Here is a 12,763-nt window from a genome sequence, read left to right on the forward strand (position 1 = left end):
CATTCTTTTTTCACCTGCCCCCAGTTCTTTTATCTATTTAAACCAGTAGCTCATGCCTGCATCTGACTGATGAGCTGAGTGATTACTCTGTCTCTTCCCACAGCATGTACCAAGCCATGTAATAATCCTCCTTTCTCTGACTTTATCATGCCCCTTTATTTGGTATTTAAGGACAGGTGGCTGGACCTAGCATATGGAAAATCAGGAATCTTAGTGAAAGGATGTGCCCTTTGCCCCAGCAGATCCCCATAGCAGAAACCAGTAAAGCCAGCACAGGATGCCCCGTGCAGGATAAGATAAACAGGATGGGGGCAGGTGGAATATGAGGAATGTGAGGAATGTGAGCAGATTGCAAAAGACGACTAGAAGTACGTGCAAGATGTGCCCTGCCTGCTTGCTAAATGTAACCGTGTGTGTGAATACTGACCCTTGAATCTATAGGCTAAGAGGTAATGTACTCTTAAATGGATAGGCTGGAAATGTATGTGGTGTTACAAACTCATTGGCTATGTACTGTGCGGGCTTTTGCTGTAACAGCCGGTAGGGGCCTATATAAGATCTTCCCTAAAGAGGCTCGGGGTCTTGTCTGCCCAATCGGACCTGTGTGTCTGTGTGGGAGCTTGACCCTGGCTTGCCAGCTCAATAAACTCTGCTTTGTTGATTGCATTCACGCATGACTCTCTGTCTCTCGGAGGAATAGGATTCTCGGATCCTAACATTTGGAGGTCCCACCGAGATCCCCTTTTTCGAGAAGGCAGACCATCCACGAGAAAGCAGAGGTGATTCCAAGTCCTAGGCATTGGGAGAGTCTGAGATTCTCATTTGGAGGGAACTAATTGGTAGATGATTGTTCCCATTTGGGCTGCGGCGGGGATTTGGCCAATTCCCGGGGAGAATCATTCTGGGAATCTCGTTAAGGGGACCACAAGGTCCTGCTGGGAGAGGCTTTCCTCTCATTTGGGCTCGAACATTTCAGGAATCCTGGCGCCAGGTGAAGAACTAATTGAACTAGTCGACTGACCACCTGTCAAGTGGACACCTTTCGGCCTGATATCCAAATTGGATGGTGAGGAGGTTGAATGGGGTGCACACCAGCGTGAGAGAAGGACCGGTCCAAGCGAGTGGTGGAGAGTGTTCTGTGTGTGTGGAGTTATTGTTGCTTTCACCCTTTTTGTTCTATCTCTCCTGGTGGTTGCTTCTCATCCCACAATGGGATAGGGACAAGCAACCCCAAAGTCTTTGATTCTCTCTCACTTTCCAGAAGTCAAAAAAAGGGCATTAAATGCGGGTCTGGTCATTAAGAAAGGTAAGTTCGACACCCTTTGTTCTGCAGAATGGCCCACCTTCGGAGTCGGATGGCCCATTCAAGGTTCCCTCTCCCTAGATCTGATCACTAAGGTCAAGGCTGTCGTTTTCCGACCAGGCAATCAAGGCCACCCAGATCAGGTCCCCTACATTTTGGTTTGGGAAGATTTAGCGGGGACCCCCCCCTTGGTTAACAGCTTTTCTGACTCACCCCTCCAGTTCGGCTCCCGGGGCTAAAACCCCAGTCACGCCTGCCTTGGTCATAAAAGAGGAAGAGAAACCTCCCCTTCCCTCCCTGACCAGTCCTCAAAATAGGACACCCTCTTTACCATCCCCGGTCTTACCGGAGAGTTCCCCCCTTTACCCGTCCCTCGCGGGGGCAGAGGAAGATCGGCTGCCCCCATACGTGACTCCCCCTGGTCAGGCCAGTGCTCTGGAGGAGGAAATTTCCTCATCCTCCTCAACAGGACCGACGGCCAGAGGAGGAATGGGTCGAAGACTCCACCCCCGAGGGGTACGGGAAAGGGAGGGAGAAGATGGGCCCTCCTCATTAACACATGGGGAGAAAACTGTCCCCACATTTCCAGTCCAGACTGTAGGCCAAGGAGGACCGGGAGGGGGGCAACAGTTTCAGTACTGGCCCTTCTCCTCCAGTGATCTATATAACTGGAGGATGCAGAACCCACCCTTTTCAGAAGACCCTAAGTGTCTCATAGATCTCCTGGAGTCCGTCATGCATACACACCGCCCCACATGGGATGACTGTCACCAGCTGCTCAATACTCTTTTTATGACGGAGGAGCAAGAGCGCATCCTCCACGAAGCTAGAAAGAACGTCTTGGGGGACAACGGGAGACCCACAACCCTCCAACCGGCCATAGACAGACGAGGCCTTCCCCCTACGCCTCCCTGATTGGGATTTTGGGACCGCAGAAGGTAGGGAGCGTCTCCGAATCTACCGTCAGACTCTTATGGCAGGTCTCCAAGCGGCTGCTAGGAGGCCCACCAACTTTGCAAAGGTAAAGGCAGTTGTCCAAGGGGAAAATGAAAGCCCGGCCGGTTTCTTAGAGCGCCTCTATGAGGCATACCGTCAGTACACCCCTATTGACCCCGAGGCGGAGATCCACCGGTCTGCTGTGTTATTCTCATTCATTAATCAGGCAGCTCCAGACATTAGGAGAAAACTCAATAAACAGGAAAACTTAGGGGAGATAAGCATTAGGGAAATGTTACAGATAGCAGAGAAGGTCTTTACCGCAAGGGAAACTCCAGAAGAAAGGGAGGAAAGGTGGAGAAAGGAAGACAGGGAGGCCCAAGAGAAATTGAGAAAGGAGGACAGGGAGTTCCAGGCTAAGGAGAACCGAAAGCAACAAAGAGAAATGGCCCGTATTTTCCTAGCGGGTGTCTGGGACCAACCCAGGGAAGGGGGCCACACCAGGACCCTGGATAAGGAACACTGTTTTTACTGTAAGGAGACTGGGCATTGGAAGAGAGAGTGCCCTAAGTTAAAGGGAAGAAGAGGGTTTGGCAGGAGACCGGGAGGTAACAGGGAAAGGGAACGAGCAGTGGAGCAGGCCAGAGTCCTTCTAGCCGGAGAAGAGGACTGAGGGAGATGGGGCTCAGACCCCCTCCCCAAGTCTTTGGTAACTGTATGTGTGGAGAGGAAGTCGATGGGGTTCATGGTGGATACCGGTGCCCAGTATTCAGTCTTAAACAAGGCATGTGGACCTTTGAACAAGGAACGAACAAGTGTCATTCAGGGGGCCATGGGTACACAGTTATGCTCATGGACTACCAAAAGAAAGGTAGACTTAGGAAAACACCAGGTCACACACTCCTTCCTGGTCGTCCCTGAGAGCCCCACTCCCTTGCTCGGACGAGACCTGCTCACCAAAGTAGGGGCCCGTATCTATTTTGAACCAGATGAAATAATTGTGACTGATCAGGAGGGGAGCCTGATACACGTCCTGTCCCTATCATTGGCTGACGAATATCAACTGTTTGAGAGCCAACAGGAGCCAGGAGGGGACATAGCCCAATGGCTAAAAAGGTTTCCCACAGCCTGGGCAGAGACTGTGGGAATTGGCCTCGCCAAACACCTCCCTCCCGTAGTTATACAATTGAAGGCTTCCGCTCTTCCCATTCGGGTAAAACAGTATCCTATGCCCAAAGAGGCTCAAAGAGGCATAGCCCCTCATATCTGCAGGCTAATAAAGGAAGGAGTACTGCGGCCTTGTCAGTCCGCCTGGAGTATTCCTCTGCTCCCTGTCCAAAAGCCGGGAAGCGGGGACTATAGGCCTGTACAAGACCTGCAAAAGATAAATGAGCAGGCGGAGGACATTCATCCCACTGTACCGAATCCCTATACCTTGCTCAGTCACCTACCGCCCTCACAAGTATGGTATACAACCCTTGATTTGAAAGATGCTTTCTTCAGCATTCCATTGTCAGAAATCAGCCAGCCGCTATTTGCATTCGAATGGCAAGAGGATGGGGGCCGGACTGGACAGCTCACTTGGACCAGACTGCCACAAGGATTTAAAAATTCTCCCACCCTGTTTAACGAGGCCCTGAGCCAGGACCTGGAGCCCTTTCGCCGGAGTCACCCGCGAGTCACTCTACTACAGTACATTGATGACTTACTGTTAGCAGCAGAAACCCAAGAGGAGTGCAGCGAGGCTACTGAACACCTGCTAATGGAGTTAGGTGAGTTGGGATATCGGGCGAGTGCCAAGAAGACCCACATCTGTGAAAGGTCAGTGACATATCTGGGTTATCGGATCACAGATGGGGCAAGATGGCTGACTGATGCCATGAAACAGACTATTTTGACTATTCCACCCCCCACATCCACTAGGGGAGTGAGAGAGTTCCTGGACTCCGCAGGGTTCTGTAGACTCTGGATTCCAGGATTTGTGGAGATAGCCAGACCCCTATATGAGGCCACCAAAGAGGCTCTGGATTGGAGGTGGGGAGAGGAACAACAGCGGGCCTTTGACCAGCTAAAGCCGCCCTTCTCCAGGCCCCTGCCTTGACCCTACCAGACCCCACAAAATCGTTCACTCTGTTTGTGAATGAAAAAAAGGGAGTAGCCAAAGGAGTCCTGGCCCAACAGTTAGGTGTCTGGAAGAGACCCGTGGCATATCTTTCCAAGAAATTAGACGCAGTAGCATCAGGATGGCCCCCCTGCCTCCACATCATAGCAGCCGTTGCCATGTTAGTGAGAGAAGCAGACAAATTAACCTTTGGACAGGCCTTCCGGGTCACGGCCCCTCACCTGGTGGAGGGAGTCCTTAAACAACCCCCTGGGAAATGGATGACGAATTCCAGGCTCACCCACTACCAGGGGCTCTTGCTGGATTCCCCTCGGATCACCTTCACAGATCCTGTAACTCTGAACCCTGCCACCCTGTTGCCCAACCTGGAACTACAGACACCTGTCCATGACTGCAAGGAGTTCCTCTCCGAAGTTACCCAGGTACAGGTTGACCTAAAGGACACCCCACTGTCTGGCTGTAAATTAAACTGGTACACTGATGGAAGCAGTTTTGTCCAAAATGGAGTACGAAGGGCAGGGGCAGCAGTGGTCGACCAAGAAGGAAACACGGTATGGAACAGTGCCCTCCCACCCAGAACCTCAGCCCAAAAGGCAGAATTAGTTGCCTTGGCTGAGGCCCTGGAAAGGGCAGAAGGAAAACAGGTCAATATCTACACCGATAGCCGCTATGCTTTTGGTACCATCCACATCCACGGAGCCATCTATCGCGAAAGGGGATTTCACACAGCAGAAGGGAAAGGCTTAAAAAACGTGGCCGAAGTCCAGCGTCTATTAATAGCAGTGGAAAAACCGAAGGCAGTGGCAGTGATGTATGTCCCAGGCCATCAGTCTGCCAAGACTCCGGAAGCTGTCGGTAACAACAGGGCGGATCAAGAAGCTAGGAGAGCAGCAATGGTGAGTCCCTCCATGGTCGCGGCTATAGATGTGCCTGTCCCCAAGCTCCCTTCACTACCTCCCCAACCAGAGTACTCCTCGGAGGATTTCACTTGGATGAGAGCCCACTCCCTCACTAGAAAAAGGGAGGATGAATGGAGAAGCGACTTGGAAGGCAAGCTAATCCTGCCCGAGAAACTCAGCCAATTCCTGTTAGCTAACTTACATAAGTCCACCCACTTGGGGTGGAGAAAGTTGCTAGACTTGCTGACATCTGCACAACTCCGATTTCCGAACCAGACTGTGGCCGTCCGTCAAATTGTGGAGGATTGTGCTAGCTGTACAGCTATGAAACCAGGACGAAGGGAGGGGCACCACACAGGTATTCGGGAACGGGGGAGGGCCCCAGGAAGAAGCTGGGAAGTGGATTTTACCGAAGTAAAACCAGGGAAGTTTGGGTACAAATATTTGCTAGTGTTCATAGATACCTTTTCGGGCTGGGTGGAGGTATTTCCTACAAAGAGGGAGACGAGTCAGGTAGTGGCAAAAGCCTTACTAGAGGAAATCATACCCAGGTACGGGGTGCCTGAGGCAATTGGGTCAGATAACGGTCCGGCTTTCGTTAGTAAAGTCCTGCAGGGACTAGCCCAGGCTATGGGGGCCAATTGGAAACTACATTGTGAATATAATCCCCAGAGCTCAGGGCAAGTAGAAAGGATGAATAGGACACTAAAGGAGACTTTAGCCAAATTGGCCCTGGAGACTGGCGGTGATTGGGTGACACTCCTTCCCTTGGCCATCTTCTGAGTCCAGAACTCCCCTTATGTCCATGGGCTAACCCCCTTTGAGATCCTGTATGGGGCTCCACCCCCCATCATTCAAAGGACCTTAAGCCCGGGACTAGGTGATCTGGCCCCAAATTACCTGACTATGCTACAGGCTCTAGCTAAGGTGCAACAACAAATATGGCCCTTAATTCAAGCATACCATACTACTGAGAGGGTCCTGACTCCGGAACATGGCATAGTCCCGGGTGACATGGTATGGGTTAAAAGGCATCAGTCCAAAACCCTAGAGCCTAGATGGAAAGGACTTTATGTTGTACTGCTTACTACCCCCACCGCCCTCAAGGTCGATGGAATTGCACCATGGGTACACCACTCCCATGTGAGATGGGCACGTCCTCAGGAGGAGCAGGGAAATTGGACTGCACGACAGCATCCCACAAATCCACTCAAGCTCCGGCTGATACGGGATGCTCCGGAAAATGAAAACACCCCAGATGCTCCGCAGCCCTCCTAGAATGGGATCATCACCTGGGTCCACTAACATCCATATCAGACCGGCAGACCCGGTAGCTGTGAAGGAAGACTTCCTGCCAACAAGAAGGGTGTCCCACCACAAGGACAATTCCTTCAAACTCAAACTTCAGCAAACTGGACCTCGGTAACCTTATTCCTTTTTCTAACCCTGTCCACCACTTGCTTGGGGCATACAAATCCACATCAACCTTTTAACCTGACCTGGATGATTGTAGATGTATCCACAGGAGACATTCTTAACCAGACCTCCAAGGTGACCCCTCCCAGCACCTGGTTCCCAGAATTATACTTTGACTTAAGGGCCTTATTCACTGGCAGGGGACAATGGGATTTGCACCAAAGTTACTTCTATGTCTGCCCCGCTCCCCAACCCAACCACAGAAAAAAATGTGGAGGAATCGCAGACTATTATTGTAAGTCATGGGGTTGTGAGAGCTCAGGGGACATATGGTGGCCACCCCCCAAACAGGGGGACCTTATTCAGTTAAGTAGAGTCTCTCAATCTGGTATTACATACCACCAACCTAGACCTATAAATAAGGGATGCCCAACTCCCCCCAATTGTAATCCCATTATGATAAATTTCACTGATTTAGGAAAAAAGGTGACAAATTGGGAATTGGGTAAATCCTGGGGAGTCAGACTCTACAAAACAAATCATCCAGGAGCCCTTTTTACCTTGCGGCGTGTGCGACAGCCAGTCTCTACTCTAACAATAGGATCTAATCTCATGTTAAGGCCTAATCCTGTGTTAAAGCCAGAGTTGTCTGAGGCAAAATTGGTTCCACGCACAACTCCCCGGATGCCCCAGAGCACCACTCCCAACGACTCTCAGAGTCCCAAAGTGACACCCCCAGAACCCACAACCACTGTTCCCTTCACTGAACCACCTAGCCCCCTGGAGACCTTGCTGTTTGCTACACTTGAGACCTTGAATAGGACAGCCCCTAATCTAACTGAGGCTTGCTGGCTTTGCTACAGCCCTTTGCCCCCTTTCTATGAGGCTATTGGAATCAATTCCTCTTTTGTAGTTAACACCACTACTCCAACGGGCTGGGAGGCCCGACCCGCCGGCCTGACCATGGCTCAGGTCAGTGGCCAAGGGACTTGTGTAGGGCAGGTCCCAAAAGGAAATAAAAAATTGTGCGCTACTATAATTGAGCACCCAAACTGGAATGCCTCCCATTGGATAACCCCAGCCGGAGGTGCCTGGTGGGCATGCTCACTGAATGGACTGACCCCCCACTTGGCTGGATCGGTCTTTAATGCCTCCCGGGAATTCTGCCTGATGGTGATAGTGGTGCCTAGAATCCTCTACCATCCAGCTGAATATCCCATTCTTTACTGGTCCGACCACCCCCGGGCAAAAAGGGAGCCCATTACCACCCTAACCATCGCTACCCTATTTGGAATAGGCCTGGCAGGGGCGGGTACCGGCATAGCCTCTCTGGCCACTCAGCACTCCAGCCTCACCTCCCTCAGGGCGGCCATCGATGAGGACCTAGACCATATTGAAAAATCCATTAGCCACCTTGAAAAATCCCTAACTTCCCTATCCGAGGTAGTCCTCCAGAACCGGAAGGGACTGGACCTACTGTTCCTTAAGAATGGTGGCCTCTGTGCGGCTCTAGGGGAGGAATGTTGCTTTTATGCCGACCATACTGGGGTTGTTTGCGACTTTATGTCCAAACTTCGGGAAGGCCTAGAGCAACGAAAAATTGAAAGAGAGGCCAGGGAAGGCTGGTTCGAATCTTGGTTCAACCAGTTCCCTTGGTTAGCTACCCTCCTGTCTGCACTAGCAGGGCCGATGGTAATCCTCCTGTTACTGGTCACCATAGGACCTTGTATTCTAAACCGACTTGTGACTTTCATCAAAAACCAAATTAACACTGTCCAACTTCTGGTCCTCCGCCAACAATACCAGGCTCTTCATCCCTTTGAGAATGATTCCTCAATATAGCCCAAAGAAAAGGGGGGAATGAAAGGATGTGCCCTTTGCCCCAGCAGATCCCCATAGCAGAAACCAGTAAAGCCAGCACAGGATGCCCCGTGCAGGATAAGATAAACAGGATGGGGGCAGGTGGAATGTGAGGAATGTGAGGAATGTGAGCAGATTGCGAAAGACAACTAGAAGTACGTGCAAGATGTGCCCTGCCTGCTTGCTAAATGTAACTGTGTGCGCGAATACTGACCCTTGAATCTATAGGCTAAGAAGTAATGTACTCTTAAATGGATAGGCTGGAAATGTATGTGGTGTTACAAACTCATTGGCTATGTACTGTGCGGGCTTTTGCTGTAACGGCCGGTAGGGGCCTATATAAGATCTTCCCTAAAGAGGCTCGGGGTCTTGTCTGCCCAATCAGACCTGTGTGTCTGTGTGGGAGCTTGACCCTGGCTTGCCAGCTCAATAAACTCTGCTTTGTTGATTGCATTCACGCATGACTCTCTGTCTCTCGGAGGAATAGGATTCTCGGACCCTAACATTAGGAGTTTGCACTTCCAAGTTTCAAGGTCAGGAATAGAGGTTGGTTTACCTTCTCTGTAGGAAAAGAATCTCATTACTTTAATATGTATGTGTACTCACAAATATAACACTTCTTTTTCCTACACATTTACTTCATTTACATATGCAGTCTTCTATTGTTAATATCCAGTCATGCTAAATAATTATTATTTTTATTCAATTTATATTGCAGTCATACTAGAAGATATATAGTTTATGATTGAAAAGTATTTTAGAAAATTTTCCAAGCCATTTAAATGTTCCAGTTTATTCTATTGTAGAAATATAAGACAAGTGCAGTTTTCTAAATTAAGAACCCACTGGGCTTTAGAAGACATTTTCTTGATGAGGACAGATGTATAGAGAAGGAAAAGTAATGGTCTCACCTATGCTAGATTAGATAGGTCTTTACTGAATACCTATGATTCATTCAAAACTTTAATCATAATGGCAAATAAATAAAAATTAGGTACTTAGTTTTCAGAAACACCATAAGGCAAGATATACATATCTGGCTGGAGGAATTCTGGGACTGGGTAACCTGATGCAGGCTAGATCATCAGAAAAATTTCAAGGAAGAAATTAATATTTCACATAGGTAGAAAAGAGGCAGAGAATATAACAAACTTTCTCTCTCTCTCTCTCTCTCTCTCTCTCTCTCTCACACACACACACACACACACACACACACACACACACATATTTGTCCTTTAGAGTTCTATTAAGCTTCACTTTACTACTGCTAAGTTTTCCTGAACCCATTCTCAGTGGGCTAACAACTGTCCACATTCCATTCCAAAAGACTGTGCAATCCTACAACTCTTCAGAGTCACTATTTGCTTGTCATATAAACTTAACATAGAGGATTTCTAAATATCAGGCAGTAAGAAAAGGCAAAAAAGAATTTCCCCTCAGTACAGTGTTTGTGGACACTTTGGAGAAACCACTCTTCTTTTTTTGCTGATGTCATCTGTCCATTCCACAGGCCACCTCCCCTCTCAGTCTCATACTTTCCCTGAAAACATCGCTGCAAGTTAGCCTGCATTTCCAACAATATTCCATTGTTTGTGCACAAAAGAAAAACATAGCAATTTCCCACAGGCTTAATTTCCGCTACTAACCAACCATCATTCACATAATCATACAACCACATGGACCTGTTCTAAGCTCTATATTCTGTTTTTTTACCAACAATTTCATATCCTTTTCACTTCTTTACCCCTTCATAATTCAATTTAGTATACACTTGCTGCTATAACTGCTTAAAATGTTTTCTCTGCTACTCAACTTTGAAAACAATCCTATTCAAACATTAAAATGGATCAAATATCCATTTCCCTGTGAGTTCTTTTTTCATATTTTTTTAAATTTAGTGGCTTCTTTCTTTGAAGTCACATAGAATTTGTTAAAATTTATGATCACTTATTCACTTATTGTCCTATGTCAGCAAGTGAACTGGAAGGGACTCCTGGATGTTTATTTATCTTTCAGTGATCTTGATTATAGATTCAATATACTGAATTTTTTGTTTTTCTATATGATTTTGGCATTGCCATTATCAGGACAAGTAGTTACATCAATTGATATTATTTGTTAAGTGTGGAGTTGATATTGTCTGATAATTATACTGCACCAATTTTAATATTCTTACTTGGTACCAGTATACAGATAAACAGTACTGTTAGACTGAAAAGGCACTGGAGAGATGGGCAAGGAGAGGGCTCAACATCAGCACAGGCTTTATTTGAGGGAAGAAGGTCCACTGCAGCTTACAGACTCAGGGTAGATATAGGGGAATTGGTGGAAAAGTACCAGGAAGTTTGCAGGTTGGGAAATTTTTCTTGTGGGTGGCTAAGGAATGCTGTGGCTTGGCACAGGGAGATTATGGTTTACAATTGTCCCCTTGTCATTCTTTGGGGTCCAGTGGGGAGTTTCCAATAAACCACCTGCAAGGGTGAGGAGGTCTGGTTCTAACACAGCTGTCCTTACTGTTTAACAAATACATGGAAGTACAATTCCACATTCCCTTGTTTGTTAATATTATGGTTCTTAGGAAATATTAACATTATCTCTTTTATTTAACAGTCCCCCTTCCCAGCTGTCAGAGGAATATGAAATGAAAACTCTATCAATTTTATAATTACTGTATTTTAGTCTTTCTTTACTTTTCCTGTTCCATGGGAATAAATCAGCCTCCCTACATTTGAAACAGATGTTTTATGAGGCTTGTGAAGCCACATTCCTGTAACTCTACTCCTGGGTCTTATTCCCTAATGTCTGAGACGAAATAATTTTCCAAATAACTCAGTAGGAATATTTGAAAGTTTGAAAATTAATTTTCCTAATTTTAACTTTCCTCCATCTTACCCTCCCATTCAATTCATTTATTTTCTACTTTTAGTGTTTTTAATGTCCAATAGTTTATCACACATATACTACAAATAAAAGAACACCGTGCTTGTTTTTTTTGTTTTTTGTTTTGTTTTGTTTGGTGGCACTGTGGTTTTAACTCTGGGCCTTACACTTGTTAGGCAGGCAGGCAGGCACTCTAGCACTTGGCCCATTCCACCAGTCTTTTCTTGTGTTGGGTATTTTCAAGATAGGGTCTTCTGAACTTTTGCCAGGGGCTGGCTTCAACCATGATCCTCCTGACTTCTGCCTCCAGAGTAGCTAGGATTACAGGCAAGAGCCACTGGCACCTGGCAGAACACCATATTTTAAAAATGTGTAAAAATTTCAAAGTTTTAAGTACCAACATTTCACACTGCATTGTAAAACCAGCAGGCACACTATGGGATGGTGCATATTACTGCATTTGCTCTAAAGAGCTGTGCAAAGTTAGCCTAACAATGAGCTAAACATTGCATCAATTCTGTCTTAGTAAATCAATAACCATATATAAGCAGCACATCCTCTTCATCTTCTAGCTTTTTGAATACCCACTCTGTGGGTGAGACATGTAATCTGCTTTGTTTTGTTTTTTTAAGCATTGGATATGTTATACTTCTTAATTTATGTGACAAGAAGAAACTGTTTCTCAGCCTACACACTAAAATCTCATTGACTTGTTTCTTTCTTACCCATTGGCAAATCATGGAAATTAAATCACCAAGTTTTGTTTTCATTTCTGTTTGGTGACATTAAAATTTCCTCCAAGAATATACTCTACAGGTTTTCTGCTCAGGTAAGAGTCAAGGCCTCTGTAATCAGTATTCTGTTTTATTGCAGAGATCATCTATTTATATAGAGGTTCATTAAAGCATGATGAGTCAGATATGTTCTAGGGTATATTTTAAGTTAATTATCTGCTGAACTCTTACCTTTGCTGGTTTGGGCATAAATTGAGTTTAAAGTAGGTACATTTTTGTTTTTCAAAAAAGTGTTTTTAAACTTGTTCCTAAAAGATAGTTTCAGAAAAATATATCTGATTTAAGATCTGAATATAAAAGAGATTATTATATCTTGTAAACTCTCTACCAGGAAGAAAAAATGAACATGATTTTTTTTCATGGCAAAGGGTACATTTCAAGGTCACTGCCTTCCTTTGTTTCTGAAGCTTGTTTAGCAACTAGAAGGATACACAAAGATTCAAATGCTGGGTTCTTTTAAGTGACATTGGCTATAAAAGTATTTGATCAGAGAAAGAAACACAGACTCTATAAGGAAGCCATGCAATCTGAATCTGTAATGCTTTACAGCAAA

At 46.5% G+C, this 12,763-nt stretch overlaps 1 protein-coding gene across 1 annotated transcript; it reads left to right on the top strand.

Annotated features, from left to right (window-relative positions):
* Positions 1 to 2,975: 2,975 nt before the first annotated feature.
* LOC141413637 (uncharacterized) lies at positions 2,976 to 6,527 on the top strand. The gene is made up of 3 exons (XM_074044776.1): positions 2,976 to 3,082; positions 5,026 to 5,618; positions 6,368 to 6,527. Exons 1-3 carry the CDS (start codon positions 2,976 to 2,978, stop codon positions 6,505 to 6,507), a joined length of 840 nt encoding a protein of 279 aa, XP_073900877.1. The 3' UTR covers positions 6,508 to 6,527.
* Positions 6,528 to 12,763: the final 6,236 nt, after the last annotated feature.

This window comes from Castor canadensis, chromosome 11 (assembly GCF_047511655.1).
Source record: "Castor canadensis chromosome 11, mCasCan1.hap1v2, whole genome shotgun sequence".
Taxonomy (NCBI): Eukaryota; Metazoa; Chordata; class Mammalia; order Rodentia; family Castoridae; genus Castor; species Castor canadensis.